Below are 18,717 nucleotides of genomic sequence, written 5' to 3' on the forward strand. Positions count from 1 at the left end.
ATTCAAGGGTACTGCCTTCATTACACTATTGGGTGTGATTTTCTTGCCAACTCACAGTGGTACGAAAGACAGTGTTACAAACCAAACACTGACATCCAGAAGGCTTTATTATAGGTCTTTTCTTACCCAAATTCCTTGCTTCTAGGTTAGAAATCACCCTACAAAGAAATTAGCCAATGTTATTCACATATAAAGATTAAAAAAAAAAAAAGCCACAATACCATACAAAGACATCCTCCATAAAAACCACTGCAGAAACTGTTCTCAGGTCGCTGAAAACCTCAAACACTTTAATCAACTTGGCAAAAGCCACATTAGGCAATTATAAGATCTCAAAACCCTTTAGTGCAAACAATGACAATAATTCAGAACAATCGCAGCTCTCAGTTATTGGAAATAATGGGAACAGAAAATAGAACAGGGCTGGAATGGGGCCTACACTTGTAGCACTCTGAGATGACTCATCTATCCAGAAAATGTGCTTTCAAAATAAGAGCCAGTTCGTCAGTCCACTGACACTTTTTAAATGAACCTACTGTCTCTACCCACCTTAAAGTGCTCAGTTAGTAAGAGCTTTATCACTTATAATTCATCCATCCTCTTGATGAAAGTCTACAAGGTTTAACACATACAATTTTCCCACTAGAAACTCCAGCACTGAACTCAAGAATAGGGCCCAGGTGGCTGCATTCATTTAAGTTGACAGCATCATCTGAGGGTACTCAACAAAAGTAAGCTACTTCCATGAAAGTTACCCAAAAAAGGAATCGCAAAAGATAGCCATCTTATAGGAACACCAATCCCTAATTTTACTTACTTCGTTGCATTATCAAGAATATTCTTCACATACACCATGGACCTTCTTCTTCCTGTTTTCTAGAAGGGAGAACATGTCAGAAGTGTGGAAGGTAGAGGTTTTGTGGGTGACATTTTTCACACTAAGGACATAATGCAATATAGGAAAGAAGTATAATTTTAGCAAAAAAGAAATATACTTTCCAAGTAACCAAAATACCTAGGTTCTTAAAAATTAGTTTAGAAAACATTGTAGTCTGAAATTATTAGATTTATAGGAAGGTGCAAGTCAACTATACACTGTTGTGTTATACACAACAAAACTACAATTATATACAATGCTAAAGAGAGATTTCATGTACTCTCCACCCGGTCTCCCCCAGCATCTCCATCTTCTATAAACAGCTATAGTACAATATCAAAATCGGGAAACGGATGTTGGTAAGATGAGGGTATAGTTCGATGTCATTTCATCATATATGCAGATTCATGTACCATAGTGTACCACCTCAATCAAGCTACGTAACTGTTCCATCTTTCCAAAGATCTCCCTTGTGCTGCCCGCTTTGTAGTCAGTCCCAGCCACTCTTGTTTCAACTATCCCTAATCCCTAGCAACCACTAATTTGGGAACACCTAGATTTTTAAATCAAATTTTAACTATACAAGTACCGCAAGAACCCGTGTTAAGACCTGGAGGTTAATCCCATTTCTACTATGAATATGCTGTGTGTGTCCCTTAACCTCTGTGCACTTGATTTTCCTCCTCAAGAGAATAGAGAGCAGAGAAGCACTTTGGTCTTCCTGCAACAATGCAAAAGGACCTGGCAACTGGAGAGACCTGCAAATTTAAGCCAGCCTCAAGACTTAAGGGCATCACCTCATCAAATGTACTATGCTTTTGCTTTTTGCTTTATTCTTATGAATCCACACAAACCTCTTCTGAGATCAGGCTGTGCCATTCTCTCCTGACCATGCTGTTGTTATAGTGCAAGTGTGGCTTGGAGTACTTAACATATTCCAGGTTGGAGTTCAGTTTTTCCCAGTAGCCCTTAAAACTATGCACCTGTAGGAGACAAAAACATTGGTGAGCTTGAGAAGCAGGGCCTGTGGCCCAAACTACCCGGTAAGGATCGCTGGAGCCTTGCTGCAAAGCTGGGCTTGCTTTACTTCCTCAGCTCTCATAGGGTAGCATTTATGAGTGAATTCTTCTCACGAAAGATGGCATTTCCCTCCTGAAAGAAATTCTAAATTGGAGAGACTTGGGGTGCCTGGGTGGCTCAGTCGATTAAGCATCTGACTCTTGATTTCGGCTCAGGTAATAGTAATACATTTTTTTAATGTTGAAGGATATATTGACACAAATTGCTTTTAAAGTTTTAAATTTTAAATTTAAGTATAATTAACATACAGTGCTATATTAGCTTCGGGAGTGCAACACAATGATTCAAGACTTCTATATATGAATCAGTGCTCACCATGGTAAGTGTAGTCACCATCTGTCATCAAACAACATTATTACAATCTTATTGACTAGATTCCCTATGCTTTCTTGGTGTTGAGCTGTAGAAGTTCTTTATATATTTTGAATATTAACCTCTTATTGGACATATTCAGTAGATCGCCTTTTTGTTTTGTTGGTTTCTTTTGCTGTGCAAAAGCTTTTTATTTTTATATTGTTCTAATAGTTTATTTTTGCTTTTGTTTCCCTTGCCTAAGGAGACATATCTGGAAAAATGTTTCTGTGGCTGAGGTCAAAGTATATACTGACACAAACTGTTTTCTTAAATCAATGAAGATAGATTTATGATACACTTTCTTGCCAAAATATACGTGTTTATAAAAGATAGGACTGGAGCCAAAGGTGCAATGTGTAGCCATAAAACAAAGTGAGCTAATGCCTAGTGTGGTGACAGACTTGGCTGCATTGCAAGAAAAAAAAAGAGAATTTATACAAAATATGTCTCAACCAAGAAAAATGCCCTTACGTTAAATAATAGCACATTATCCAAATTCTTATTGGAAGTCCATTGGTTCAAAATGAATTTTGGAGTATCAGTAAATTACATAATAATATTAACTTACTGTTTTAGAAGGCTGAAAGGCCCATCCAGCCAACATCCCTTCTCACAGAGACAAGAAAAACTATGTTCAAGAAAAGGGCATTTCTAGAGGAAACCGGCACACTGGTCAAGTCACACCACCAACTTGACCTACCTACCTCACCTTTTCTTCCTCTTTCAATTTATTTAAAATTAATATACCTTTATCCACCCTTTGGTCTTCCTTCTATTTAAAAAAATAATAATGAAAGCAAATACTGCCAACATTTGGCAGTATTCAGTCCCTGACAGGAAGTCAGTACAGCTTTCTTGCTATTCTACCCCTGGGTTCAGGCACTCTAGGGCCAAAGCCCAAAAACTAATTGGTGTTGTGGTGACACCTAGTGGTCAGTTAAGATACTAACTCTGCCTGCTTTGCCACCACAGTCCCACCCCTCTGATCTTGTGAGGAACACGGATGCCCTTTTATCTGTCATGGGGCCTCTTCCCCTCAAGCCAAACACCACTGTCCTGTCTGAAGACCCCACTCACACACTGTAACTCCTAAGACAAGATCTCTCCCAAGCTACCTTCCTTCTCCTTCCTCCCCCATTAAAAAATCCCTGTTCTCAGCTGAGAATAAACAGATAAAACAAGTCCATAGATAGGTTTCCAAGAGGGTTATGAACCCACTGATTGTATGTAAAATGGAGTGACTTGTAGGAACAATTTTCTGGGGACAAGGTCTACAGCCTGCACCAGATGTTCAAAGGAATTCATAACCTAAAATAGTTCAAAACCACTGGGTTAGAAGGAAAAGGATCTAAGTTTTAAAAATAAACAAACAAAAAACACTTTAAATAAGAAACAACTGTTAATCAGAAGTCCCAGAAATATTTTACTTAAACCGGTGGGTCTTTCAAGAATGTCACCGGGCTGCATGCCATAACATAAGTGAAAACAATTAGTGGCCGATGTCACTACATGGTATTTACAAGGTAAGTGATGTAATTTTTTAAGTTATGAAAATTCTCAGGGATCACTGTAATTGGAAGGTCTATTTGGAGGCCTAAGTAATAGATAAGACCCAGAGTTTGAAAATAGATTTGAGTACGTAAAAGACAAGGGGAGGATGTTCCAGATGGGGCATGTAGGGAGTGAGCAAAGACTGAATGAAAGACTGGAGTGATCCGGGGTTTAGATCAGAGAGCATTAGAGAAAGCGGAGAAAGCAAACAATAGCACTTGGTTCTCTGTGGCAAAGATTGCTGCCTCTAGCACGTCACTCCCAACCTCAGTAAACACCTGGCTTGCATCCCCTAGACATTTAACTGGTGGGGGGGTGTGACCTGAGCTTCCTGAGTTTTAGAAGCTACCTGGGAAACCCCAATGCACAGCCAGGGCAGAGAACCCTGCTTAAGCATGCCTGCCCAGGTAATCCCAGTCTCCCACCCAGCCTCGCATATTTGCCTCATCTACACCCTTGGTTTACAGGCTGATGAAGAACCAGCTGTCTGAAGACTCATGATTGTGTTGTTAAATAGTAGGAGAAAGGGTCAAAGAGAAGGTCAGCCAATCTAGGACAGATTTCGAACGTCAATGAAAAACAAGCATACTCATTAACCCAGAGAATTCAAGCAGTTCCAAGATAAAATTTTAGATGCTTTAACACAGAAAGAGGGGGGAAGAGAGAGTGAAAGCTACACAGTCACATCCTAACAGTCAACCTGGGAGCACAGAAAACCACTCCTGTGTTGCTCAATTAGCACTTATGGAACCAGTTGTGAACTCAACATTGTGTTCATCAGAAACAACAGCATCAACACAAAGTAAAAGCCACAACAGCCCAGAAAGAACATTGCAGGCTACTTCAGAAGAGCTCAAAACTTTAAAATACACAAAAATACTTTGTAAAAAAAATATTCATGAATTTAACTACTTCTGGGAGATGCTAGTGTTAGAAGCCATCAGATCCTCAGGGAAGCCCCAGAAGTATTTTCTTGCACAAGAAGGAGTTTTAAAGTTTGATTCTGAAAGAAGGCAAATTATCCCAGGTCTCCTCTTGAAAAATAATCTCCTTTTATCTCTTAGGAGGACATGAAATAATTATTAAAGGAAGCCCATCAAAACTATTAATTGAACCAAAGGACCAAAGAATTACATTAAGGGACTGTTCCCCGTTAATGATTTGGGTTGCCAGTTGATTTTAGGAGGAAAAAAAATCCCTGTGGTACTGGCTCATCTGCAAATTACTGCCAGGAAAAACAAAAAACAAAACAAAACAAAATCTGCCTTTTATTTCTAAAAGTCCCTCTGGCTTTGGTTCTACATCTGATTAACCATCATCTTCTTAGAGGAGAAGAAGCCACCTCAGAGACCTTTACTCTTCATGCCAGGGCTCAACTAGCAGAACTAAAGCATCAATCCAATTTGTTCAGTAGATACCATCTCAGTATCAACTTCTATTTGCAGCCCAGAGAAACACAGTGACCCACTACCTCTAGTGCAGATAGAACATAGAAACACCTGTGTGTCCATAAACCCAGCAAAGCACCATATTAAGCCAAAATGCTCTAAACAGACCATCAGATCCATACAGAGGACCAGTGACTAGATCTCCTGAAGCTTCCCACAAAGGGGACTGCATGTTGTAAGTGCCAGTTCTCCTACTTATAAATTAACTTCCTCTTTCTTCTCACCACCTAGGAAAAAATCTCTCTTCTTTGCCCAGCCAGGTGGCTCCCTTAGCCATTTTTAATGGGCTGCATTTTAATGTAATCACTAAATATGACTCTAAACTATTCCATTTCACAATCAGCATATACCCTGAGGAAGCCAATGCTATTTCCCTCCTTTCAACCTTAAGCATTCAACAGAACATCTCCAACCAAACCTATGAATAACAGCAGCACAGCCTAGTGACTCAATCTGTTCCTCAGTTTCATCATCTGAGATATAAACTGAAGATACCCCATCTCTGTAGATATAATAGAAATGAATATACCAGCCTAGTGCTCCATTTCTAATAGGTAGCACTTCTTTGTAGCATCATAAAATTATGTTTGACAATATTCACTGAACTTGTCATAACTCACTGCCCCAGAAAATATGTTGTACAGGAAAAAAACTTTTCTACAACAGTCTGTTCACAGAAGACTTCACTTCTGCTGTCACTAAATGTGTGAACTCCACCCCTGCCCCCATCCATTAATTCTCCAACACCAGCTGGGTGTCCCATAGTTTAACTCAGTTCTGACACTACCTGAAGACAGCATCAAATCCCACAGGCTGCCTATAAATTGGAGGTTCCCAACACCCCCTGGGGTTTGATAATTCACTGGAGTAGCCCACAGAAGTAAAAAAACAAAACAAAACAAAACAAAACCAGTTTACTTACTATATATTGGTTTATTGTAAAAGGATACAACTAAGGAAAACCAGGGGCACTTGGGTGGCTCAGTCGGTTAAGAGTCCAACTCTCGATTTCAGCATAAGTCAAGATTTCACGGTTCTGACACTGAGCCCCTTTTTGGGCTCCCCACCAAGCATGGAGCCTGTTTGGGATTCTCTCACTCTCTCACTGCCCCTCCCAAGCTCACTCATACACAGTGCCCATGTCCTCATTCCCTCTCTCCCTCTCAAAATAAAGAAACATTAGTGGTACCTGGGTGGTTCAGTTGGTTAAGTGACTGACTTTGGCTCAGGCCACAATCTCATGGTTAGTGGGTTTGAGCCCTGCATGGGGCTCTGTGTTGACAGCTCAGAGCCTGGAGCCTGCTTCGGATTCCGTGTCTCCCTCTCTCTCTGCCCCTCCCCCACTCACACACACACACACACACACACACACACACACACTCTCTCTCTCTCTCTCTCTCTCTCTCTCTCAAAAATAAACTTAAACAAATAAATAAACAAACATTTAAAAAAACAACAACAACAACTAAGGAACCACCAGATGGAAGAGATGAATAAGACAAGGCATGGGGGAAAGGGCTCAGAGTTTCCATGCATTCTTCAGGCACACCACCCTCCCACAACTTCACCTGTTCATCCATCTCAGAAACTCTTCAAACTCCTTCAGTAAAGGTTCTTTATGGAGGCTCCATTACATAGGCAGGATTGATTAAATCATTGGTCATTGGGGACTGAACTCAATCTCTGGCTACTCTCTCTTACCTCTGGAAGTGAGGAGGGAATGGGCTTAAATTTCCAACTTTCTAATCACGTGTTTGGTTCTTTAGACAACCAGCTCCTAGTCTTAGGTGCTTTCGAAAAATCACCTTATTAACATAACTCGGGTGTAGCTGAAAGGAGCTTGCTATGAATAAAAAAAAAAGACATTCTTTACACCTGTGTGCCCTGGGGTGATTTCAGGCACTGGGAACAAACACTAAATATAACACAAGATGTCCCTGTAGTTCTTACCACTTAAGAAATTATAAGGAACTCTCTGTCAGGAATCGTGGATGAAGACCAAAAGTGTATTTCTAGTTTTACCATAGTATCACATATATACAGACTGATCTTTGGAAAAATCACTATTTGTCACATAACCAATTGACATTTCTGGTAATGCTACATTGTTATCAAAGCAACAATCCTCATTTTTAAAATTGTAAGCTATTACGTTGTAATTTTGTTGCTACTTCGGATCTCTAACCAACCTTTTATTTAAATGATGGTGGTTGTCTGTACTGGGAGGGTCAAGGGAAAAAGTGTTGTATTTCACCAAGCACTTAATGACACCCATGCTCTACCCAATTAAAACAGTATTCTTAAAACACTTTTTAAGTGAAGAAGCATAATTAAATAAACAAGCCTCTACACGGAGAAGAGCCCAGGTGCCAATAATTGTTTTCCCAATTGCTCAGGGGTACTGAGACCCCAAATAGGCATTTGACATAACACCCTCGCTTCTGAGTGGAAGTAAGTGGGAAGGGGATTTAAGTCTCTGACTTTCCCAGTCTCTGGGTCAGACAGTTAATCTCTAATCAAATGACAAAAAGGTTTCCTTACTTTATAAAATGAAAATAGAGATGTCTGGCTTAAAAAATACTTTGGTAGGGGCGCCTGAGTGGCTTAGTCAGTTGGGCGTCCGACTTTGACTCAGGTCATGATCTCATCATGGTTGGTGGGTTCGAGCCCCGTGTTGGATCTGTGCTGACAGCTCAGAGCCCGGAGCCTGCTTGGATCCTGTGTCTCCCCCTCTCTCAAAAAATGAACAAAATGTTAAAAAAAAAAAAAAAAAAAAAAAAAAACCAAAAAAACCTTTGGTAAAAATTCCCCATTTCTCCATCTGTGATATGCTTGTTCACCTTTTATCTTTATATTCAAGTAGGTGGTTTATATATTTTAATCCTTAGGTGCTCTTGTGGTTGGACAGTTTTAATAGTTTCTCTTCTCACCATAAAATCAAAGGTAATTTTGGGGCGCCTGGGTGACTCAGTCAGTTGAGCGTCTGACTTTGGCTCAGGTCATGATCTCTCAGTTCGTGAGCAGCCCCGTGTCAGGCTCTGGGCAGACAGCTCAGGGCCTGGAGCCTGCTTCGGATTCTGTGTCTCCCTCTCTCTCTCTGCTCCTCCCCTGCTCACACTCTGTCTCTGTCTCAAAAATAAATAAAGATTAAAAAAAACTTTTTTTAATCAAGGGTAATTTTAAACCTTTCACAAAAATAGCCACTTCCCCAGAAAAAACCATGTTTTATGAAGGGGTAAAATCATTCATAGGAAGGTCACTCTTGATAACACTGCTTTTAAGGCAAGGACCTTGTTCCAATATACTTATTAATTGTTTAAAATCTTTTGGAAACCATTTTATAAAGCAAGGAAGCCACTTGTCTTTCAGGTGATAAACTTCTAATGTAACTGGGTTATGCTAGTTAAATTACATATTCATATGTTAAACGTTTGTAAAGTACTCCACAGGAGAATTATTTGCAGAGAGAGCAGGAAGAAAGTGCTTATCTAGTTTCACTTTGCCTTTCCCTCTCCTGACTCCTTATCAGGGCAGTCATCTACCAAGGAGAATGGAAGCAAGTGTGGTCAGAGTAAATAGGGGTCCCTTGGGCCTCATGGAAATTCCGGCAGCAAGCATGCATTCAAAAGGTAACTTGTGATTCAGGTCATAGGTACTCAGAGCCAAGTCCTGTAGCTGAATAAGCATGGCAAGAACAGTCATATAGCTGGGACCGGGGAGGGAGGAGCGGGATGGGGGTGGTGGGGGTTGAGCCGCTGCAAGCAGGTCCATCGCAATATAATTAAGCTGGGACTTGGGGTAGAAGAAGTAGGTCAAAGGCAGCGGCTTATAGTGAGGGGTATTGTGCAAGCAGAAATGAGGAAACGTGAGACAGATCAGAGCCAGGTGTCCTGTGAGCTGGGAGATTCTGATTAGGGTCTCCCATGCTGAGTGATTGGGGTGGGGGCTGGGGAGCTGGCGGAACCAAATTTAGTACCATCTCCTCCTGAGCCCAAAGCCCATCCCAGCAGTGTACCTTCAACTTCCCAGACAGATCTTGTCTGTGAGGACAAGGTCAGGTCGTGAAGAGATCTATAGTTGGAACCTGTGCTATTGTAACCCTTCCTGCCAGCGTGTAGATACATGTAGAGCAGTGGGAGAGCTCCTCAGCAGGTTTGGAAGACAGCTGTCTGCAAGGCCAAATGCTAAAGATAATTAGGGGAGAGGAGAACTTAGTGAGAAGGCAGAGGGAATATCAAGGGAGAGAAAACACGAACAAGATAAAAACGCATCATTTTACACACAAATAAGCAAATAGAAAAAAGAAGAAAGAAAAAGTGCAAAAACAAGCCACTTTGTTCCTAAGCAAAGCAAATCATATTCTTAGCATTAAGCCAACGGGTAAAAAATGAAGAGAACCTTCACATCACTCTTCTATACTTAATTTTTTAAATGAAAATATACGACAGTGATAAGGTTATAGTAAAACTGATGAACTTGTACATTCCTTGTAAGTTAATCACAACTTTTTTTTAAAGTTTATTCATTTTGAGAGAGAGAACGAGAGGTGGAGAGTCAGAGAGAGAGGGAAAGAGATCATCCCAAACAGGCTCCATGCTGTATGCATACATCCCAACACAGGGCTTGAACCCACAAACTGTGAGATCACTTACCTGAGCGGAAATCAAGAGTCAGATGCTCCACCGACTGAGCCACCCAGGCTCACCTGCAACTTCTTTTTAAAATACCAATTTGGCAATAAGAATCAAAAGCTATCAAAACTGTCAGTCTTTTCACCCAGTAATACTCCTGGACATTTAACCTTGGGGGGAATAAATCAAAGGAAAAACTGTCTATATAAAAATATTCACTGAGACGTTATTTTTAATAGCAATTTTTTAAAAGGGGGGCTGAAGACAAAGTAAATATTTCAAAACAGGAAAATGATTAATGAGGACACAACAACCCAGCAGAATTCTATGGAGCCATTAGAGATCATAATCATGACATCACGTGGCAGCATGAAAACTGCTTGATATGATTTGCCATCTTTATTCAGTATCTCTAGATGGCCACTACTACTAGGTAATAAATGCATACCTAGGACAGAGACCAGGAGGAAGTGGAGGGGTGAGGGGGACCGACAGTTGATATGTTAGGACCTGTAGAGTTGTGGGTGACACTGGTTTCTTTTTAAAATTTTCCATTGTGTGGTTTATTGTGTGTCCACTAAACACATTATGGGTTTGGTAGGACTAGTGATAAAAGCAGAAAAGAAATGAAAGGAGAGAGGGTCTTAAGAACCTTTTAAGCTATTAATCAAACCTTTCTTTCCCCTCCATCTTCCTCCCTTTGTCGAGCTTCCCAGTGGTCTCAGGCTGTGGCCGAGAACCATCACTTGTTGGTCTCCTTGAAGGACCCTTCTTAGGACCAAAACCCAGAACCACTACACCTGTCCCCATTGGCCCTCTCTCACTCTCAGGGCATCACCGTAACCTCAGATCTCATGGCTTTCCCCCCAGCTGCCCAGGCCTGGCCTGCCCTTCATGAACCCACAAGAATCAAGTGTAAATGAAAGGGCACAGCACAGTGAGCTGCCTGCTGGCAAAACTTGAGATTTCCCACTACACACCAAACTACAATTAACAGGAAGCAATGCCAAAAACAACAAAAGAGCTTCAAGAATACTGCTAAAATACTCTCCAGTTTTTAACTACATACACATTCTTTTCTGCTCACCTCACCCCATTCTCCCTATTGTACTCAGAAACTCTTCTGAAACCACCAAACTGCAGAAAGACACTAATAGCTACCACTTCGTGGCAGGAAGGGGGTGTGCAGAAGCTTCACAGAGACCACATACAGAGCCACTACAGATCTCTTTTGAGAAACAGAAAAGCGGTTCTTAGAACCAGAAGGAAATTAGATAATCCCAGTCCAGGTTACTTAATGGGTGTGTGTGTGTGTGTGTGTGTGTGTGTGTGTGTGTACGCGCGCACATATGATAAGGAGGTGGGAGCACAAATGAAGTAAAGAAACAGCTACAGCTACCAGGTCCTCCAAGGACAGTTTACAAGAAAGAACTCCTCCAGTGTGAACTGATTTGAGGTGCGGTGGAAAGGACCGGTTCTATACGGTTTCCGTTGAGCCCTGTAATTCTCTATCTTCAGAAAACTGCCCTCTCCGAAGAGTATTCTTAAGAATTGCCATAATATCACTATCAGTGACTACTCAACCCCTTAGAATGGATTTTCTAGAGAACTAACCCCTACCCACATCCTCCCCCAACAGCTTACAAGCCCCCCTGGGAACCACCTTAATACTTGGGGCAGCAGGGACAGGACTCCAGTTGGGCGTAGAGACCAGCAAGGAAGCCGTGCACAGCCGTGGTCTCGCCTCTGCCTATAAGGACTTACCTTCATGAAAGGCAACGCGATCTCTTCTGTCACAAGGGTTATTCCAGGAATTTCCTATCGTGGGGAAAAAACATACACACAACTGCTAAACCTATCAACCACCACAAGCTTGAGCCTTCAGGAAGTGTTTTCTGCACAGACAGAAGCTGCGGGCAGCTCCCAGTTTGCTAACCTCTACTTTAAATAAACCTTGGGGTTTATAAATAACAGTGAACACAGCCCATCTTTTGCCTCGGGAAGGGAAATGTTCTTCAAAGTTATGATTACAATAGATGACAGGGTTTCTGAAGGAAAGGAGAAGACTATTAGGAATACAGAGTAAATAGTTTAATATTTACACATTCCCATTTAAGAACAAATTAGGCAAATTACATCTGCACCATGAAGTGTAATAATCAGGGGGACATGTTCCTTCTTTTTTTTTATTGCTTTTTCGTCCCTCTTCTTCTCTTTTGCTTAAATGTATTACATTATAGTTAGCCCCTGCCTCACTAGGAGGAACCAAGATTAATGGGGTTCTTTTTTGACTTTAGCAGAAGATTTTTCTTTACCTCATCCTCCACCATAATTTCAGAAATAAAAAAATCTCCATGAAGAGTTTATACAGCAGTATCACCATGACAAATATGAAAGATATACAATTCACACCTGGAAGACCAAATTATAACATTCTGCTACCTAGTGAGCATTAAAACAAAAATTTCAGGGCACCTGGGTGGCTCAGTTGGTTAAGTATCTGACTTTGGCTCAGGTCATGATCTCACGGTTTGTGAGTTCGAGCCCCGTGTCGGGCTCTGTGTTGACAGCTTGAAGCCTGCTTGGGATTCTCTGTCTCCCCCTCTCTCTGCCCCTTTCCAGCTCATGCTTTGTCTCTCTCAATCTCTCTCTCAAAAATAAACATTAAAAAAATTAAACAAAAATTTCAATAAAAATATAAACTTCCAAGATTGCCTTTCATTCAGTTATTTTGGAAGTGTGTTTCTATAATAATTATGTAGGTTAGACTCTCAACTAGTGAATTCACCTTTTATTTTCTAAAAAAAAAAATGATATACTAGAAATTAATTTAGAAGGTGTTATGTAGAAATAAAATCTGGTATTTATTTAAAACTTAAATGTCCTGGATTTTTACTGACCTACAACATTCCTGTGGAAAGGGGCATCATAGCAATGGAGAAATAAATTTCCAGAATATTCAAGCAACTGAGTTGTCTGCTATGACCACTGAAAGCCAGTGATAAGAATATATTTTGTGTTTCACTTCTCACTACTCAGTAGAGAAGACACTTTAAAAAAGCATTAAAATTTTACTACAGGTTTAGGTTATAAATGGCATCTTAAAATAGGTAGAACAAGGATAATTGTTTGCAAAGCACAATTCAGGATTATCTATGTATAAGAGCATCGTATGTTCTAGTAACTTAAATCCAATTCAGTTATTTACAGAAATAATCTGTCTCCATACAGATGCATGAAATTAATATCTCCTACTGTGGCAACTGTTTATTAAGGTGTAGGATTAAGAGCATTTGCAGATTAGAAAAAGCAAAAGTAAATGATTTACATCAGTGCTAAAGATATGCATACACTTAGAAATTTAGGATTAGAAGAGACCTTTAAGGCGACCTGCTCTAACCACTGGAAGTTTAGGGCAATGTGGAAAACGCTAAAACAAGCTCAGTAGATGGTGATTACAACTGGGGGTTTTTTACACTGTACTGCTCACAGGACTTGCTGCCATCATTCTATGTGTCTACAAGAGCTCCTCTGCCCCCACAAAGTCATGAGAAATGCAAAGGTGAAGAATTGCCTGTCAAGATGAGCCTGTCATGGGTCATCCAATGAACACATGCTCCATCCTTAAACACAACTCTGGGAATTAGAGGGGTTCCCGGTCCCCACCTGTCAGACACTGAACACAAGAGGATGACAGGGTTGGGTGGAGGGGAAAGGAGGCAGAGACGTGTATTTCCTGACTCCCTGTGGTTTAACCTGCAAACTTCCTGCTGCATCACTTACAGTCTGCATGTCTATTCACAAGGGTTCTCAAAGGAAACAGTGAGGGCCTGGTGAAGGAACAAGCTCATCTTTTCTTTGTTTTTCTACAGTGAGGCAGGAAAATTTAATAACTCTTTACAGTAAAAGATGGAAGGGCCTTTAGGAAAACACTACCACTGTGCATACAGAAAATTTAGGAATGAATCAAACACACCTGATTATATTTAGATAGTCTAAATACAAAATGGGCAAGTATCACAATTTATGCCAGTACTTATTTTCCTATGTCTGTGTTACCTAAAGTAAATTTATTTTTCTAAATGCCTTTTTGATACAAACCACTGCCTTGAGACTAAGCATATAGTTCTAACATCTAAATACGAAAGAAGAAACCTTTTTCAGGGGCAGCCTATACATGGTTTTTGCTTTAAAAAAAAAATGTTCATTTATTTTTGAGAGAGAGAGAGAGACAGAGCACAAGCCGGGGAGGGGCAGAGACAGAGGGAGACACAGAATCCGAACAAGGCTCCAGGCTCTGAGCTGTCAGCACAGAGCCCCATGTGGGGCTCGAATTCATGGACCGTGAGATCATGACCTGAGACGAAGTCGAAGTCAGACACTTAACCGACTGAGCCATCCAGGCACCCCATGGTTTTTGCTTTCTGATCCAACAAAAACTCAGTTTACTGCCCCATGTTTAGGGGAAAAGAAACAATATTTTATCTCAGCACTTCCCAGCTGAAAAGTAGAGAGGAAGGACAAAGAGGAAGAAAAGGTTGAATGGAGTGAATTTTCTCAGGATTACTAACTTCTACCGATCTTGAAGCTCTACACTTATTACAAATTGTCCTTATGAGGCTGGGAAGAGGTCTTAGTAAATCTACTTAGTAAACAGAGCAGCTTACAAACAATAGCATTGGCCCAGCCCTTCCTCATTAATAAAAACCTAAGAAATATTTTAATCCACCCTAGTTGCTAAAAAAAATTAAAATACCATTTGAAGATGACAGAGGCTTAATTCTTAGTAGTAAGAAGAGTAACACATATTCTATACCTTCACCTTCAATTCCATTTTATATAAATACTTTGGCTAACAGAAAGTATTTACTATTATTTTTCTGCCAGAAAACTCCAACTCAGATCCTTATCAGTCAAAAGACAAATGAAATCACAGCCATGGTTACTGTGACAGGGATGTCCTACAAATGACCCATGACGGTGAATCAATTTTAATTACATAAAGAACACAAAGGGTTAACTTACTGTATTCCAAGTGAGCACTGAGGAATATGGCAAAAGTTTATCCATGTTACTGGTTTCTGGACATATGCTCCAATATGAAGAAGCTGAACAGATTTGTGAAAGGAAAGGAAAAAAAAAAAGACATGGTTTAATAAGAATAAGGCAGTAGACACTGTCATTCACCACAACAAGCAAACCCAAAAGTGTTTTTATTGCCTTATCCTTACCCTGGAAAGCCTAGCTATTATGGTTTCACTTTCACTAAATGTTCAGGTTCTGCTCTTTACAAGGAGAATAATAATAATAAAACTTATTTGGTACTTCTATCTATCCCAGTGATGTTATACCACTTCACATGGAACTAGCCAACACAAAACGGAACTAAGAAAGTTACATCTCACAGGGGAGAAAAAAATCACTAATAAGGTTATAGAATGAAGATCATATATCCTATCAGTCTCTGAATGGCTGCAACTTCTCACAGACCATAAGAGAATGAAATTTAATTAGCTGCTGACTGAAATAGAGTTTAAAAAACAAAACAAAACAAAAAAAAAAAACAGCTCCTAACCAACATTTTGACAGATTGAGCCATTATCAATTTACTGTTCTCCCTCCAGTAAAAGGGTCAAGGATTCAACTTAATATGCACCATCAGCAACACCTACCAATTATAAATTCCTGAATGAGGTCAAATGAATGGCAGGCAGAGATATTCTCAGAAATCCACTGAATAATCTTTAAGAAGTGAGAAGACAATTCTGTTAGTATTTACATCTGCACCCTGCGCCCACCACCAAAGAAGTACAAAATATATGCAAATCTTTGGGGCGCCTGGGTGGCTCAGCAACTTTGGCTCAGGTCATGATCTCGTGGTTCATGAGTTTGAGCCCGCATCAGGCTCTCTGCTGTCAGCACAGAGCCTGTTTCAGATCCTCTGTTTCCCTCTCTCTGCCCCTCCTTGCTTGCTCTCTCTCAAAAATAAACATTAAAAAAGGATATATATGTGTGTATACATATATATATATATATATATGCACATATGCATATACATACATATACATATGTACATATATGTACATATACATATATACATATATATGCACATATGCATATACATACATATATACATACATATATATACACACATATATACACATATATATACATACATATATACACATATATATACATACATATATATACATATATATACACACATATATACATATATATATGAATCTTTTAAAATTCTCTATTTTGGTACTGCCAAAGAACACACTCCTACGTTCTCTTCAAGACACATAATGCAAGACTGTGGCTTAAGTAATATTATAAATCAGGTCCATTTTACACATCTTTTTTACTAAATGTCCTTGGTTGGAATCCAAGTAAGGCTTCTTCGACCCCATGTTTGTTTTTGCTAGGGTACATCTCATTACAGCGAAATACCAGTGTGAAGGGCTGTGAGATACAGGAGAAAATCAAACCAAACCACACCACTAAGCTTGGAAGCAGCAGACCTGGGTTTGAATCCAGCTAAGCCATCAGTGTGAACATTGTCACACCATCTAACCTTTGTGAGCATCACTATATGGTCCTCCCAAGGGCATGCTGCATCAACAACTCCCTCAGTCTCCACAACCATCCTTTCCTGCTGGAGGACTGAAACTCCTTGTTCCCAGCCTTCCAGTGAAAGGATACTATCAGGCTTACCTAGCCACAGAGCACTCTCACGTTTCTGCTCCTACCAATAAGTTGCTGTTTTTATTTCCAAATGCATTCATGCTAGTTACACTTATTTTCACAATTAGGTAATTTAATAAAATATTACCATAGATGAGTGAAATATGGATGCAAAAAGAGTGTTGTTTGGTCAATAAGAGTTGAATGCTTTGTGGGTTTTTTTTTAATGTTTATTTATTTTGAGAGAGAGACAGCAAGAGAGAGCGAGCATGCATGCATGAACAAACAGGGGAGGAGCAGAGAGAAGGGGAGAGAGAGAATCCCAAGCAAGGTCCACGCCCTGTGCAGAGCCCCATGCAGGGCTCCATCTCATGACCTTGAGACCATGACCTGAGCCAAAATCAAGAGTCAGATGCTCAATGGACTGAGCCTCCCACGCCATCCCAAAAGTTGAATGCTTTGGAAAGACTCAAAGGCATGTCTAAAACACTTACTAAAAAAAAATTAGGTATGAGATAACTAGAAAGGATTAGAAAAAAATGGCCCAATATACACAGATTGTTTTGAAAGATCTTCAAAAACTTGCCCTTCTTAGATTAAAAAAAGAAAAAGAAAGTAAGGTTAAAAAAAAAAGGGGGGAAAAAAAGCAAGAAGTAACAGGAAGTCAGAGACAACACATTACTAGCGGTTTTATGTAAGAAAAATAATTGTGAACTCTAACCACTAATATACAAAGAAAGGGTCTTAGTCTACCTCAAAAGACAGGTGAATAAGTGCACATTTTTTTGGTTTAGGTTAAAATGTTTCAGACATCTTTTCTTCAATTACCCAACAACCTGTTGGTCCCAGTCAAGTCTAAATGGGCAGGGGGGGTTCTCCCAACTTCAAAGGATAGCTGTACAATTAAATGACAAAGTGTGTGAAAGTCCTTCTTCAATTATATCATGCAGTGTAAATATATGCTATCTTTATTACAATATGATAAATATATGCCATCAGATTTAGTTGTTTTGACACTATATATCATATAGAGACCAGGAGGAAAAGTAGATATTTGAGAAACTATTTACTGTTCACTGAGCACTTTCTTGGAATGTTACTGATATAGCTACCATTTTTCACAGTATGGAAAAGAGAGTAGTCAAAAGAACAGACATGCTCACAGTCTGAGGTGTATTTGGGGGGTCTATAAAAAAGCACAAGAAAAGATATTCAAGTTAGGATGGAAACCATAAACTTCAATTAATTGTTACAAACAAAAATGACTTCCATCCATTTCAACCACAAATATATACAGTTGGTGTTGTCCATTTGCCAGTTTTTAAACTTAAGCTACATAACCACCTTGGCTTCCAGGAACCGGCGGTCTCCACCACAGGAGAGCACACAGTGCAACACAGCCATCTTCTCACAGTCTAGCCGAGCGTTCCATAGGAACTGTAATAAATATGACTGGTTGAGGAGTGCCCTATAGAGCTTTCCAGAACACCAATCCAGTACCAGGGACCCTGACAGTGACTGTAAAGGACTATGAGGTAGCATATCAACAACTTCGCTGTTTCCTGGTCAAAAAACAAAAAACAAAAATTACATCAGCAAATAAAAGAAACTCTTCTCACCCAAATGTAAATGTTGCCAAGACAAACCCAAATGGATCATGTTAGTGAATGAAAAATTACAGCCATATCACCATACCTGTCAGAAACAAACTGTGGCAGATTAGGTCTGGATGTTGAATGTTAAGTAGATGAAAAAAATGACCAGGTAAGTAAACAGCCAAGTAATAGTCTGTAGAAGAGAAAGATTTATGTTATCTGCATGTGGCAAGAGCTACATAGGCAAAGATAAAGCCCAGAAGTTCACAGTAGCCCTCTTTGTGCCTCTTAAAAACACAAACGTTTTGACCAGTATAATAATAAGCTGTCTTATATCAGTACATTTCATCTCACTAGCCAGATCTCATTTATTTCTACCTGTGGCTAATTTTCTTCATACATTTAGTCACGGTTATCTTAATTGACATCTGTAATTCCGTTTCTAAGTGAATTGTGGCTTTATATGAACCTAAATGACCTCTGAAAACAAA

The 18,717-nt window shown here is 39.8% G+C and overlaps 1 protein-coding gene across 11 annotated transcripts in view; it reads right to left on the reverse strand.

Moving 5' to 3' along the window:
* Positions 1-18,717, reverse strand: part of LOC122206635 (gamma-secretase activating protein) — a 103,634-nt gene that overhangs the window by 32,569 nt on the left and 52,348 nt on the right. For all 11 annotated transcript variants that reach the window (XR_006196544.1, XR_006196543.1, XM_042916030.1 and 8 more), the window contains 8 exons: positions 18,327-18,419; positions 17,976-18,193; positions 15,614-15,683; positions 14,967-15,049; positions 11,706-11,759; positions 1,732-1,860; positions 818-876; positions 127-158 (listed from right to left, as the gene is read on the reverse strand). Coding sequence is in view for 9 of the 11 variants with exons in the window: in XM_042916030.1 (XP_042771964.1) it covers positions 127-158; positions 818-876; positions 1,732-1,860; positions 11,706-11,759; positions 14,967-15,049; positions 15,614-15,683; positions 17,976-18,193; positions 18,327-18,419 (738 nt within the window). In the remaining 2 variants the exon portion in view is untranslated. The remainder of the gene's footprint in view (positions 1-126; positions 159-817; positions 877-1,731; positions 1,861-11,705; positions 11,760-14,966; positions 15,050-15,613; positions 15,684-17,975; positions 18,194-18,326; positions 18,420-18,717) is intronic.

This window comes from Panthera leo, chromosome A2 (assembly GCF_018350215.1).
Source record: "Panthera leo isolate Ple1 chromosome A2, P.leo_Ple1_pat1.1, whole genome shotgun sequence".
Classification (NCBI taxonomy): domain Eukaryota; kingdom Metazoa; phylum Chordata; class Mammalia; order Carnivora; family Felidae; genus Panthera; species Panthera leo.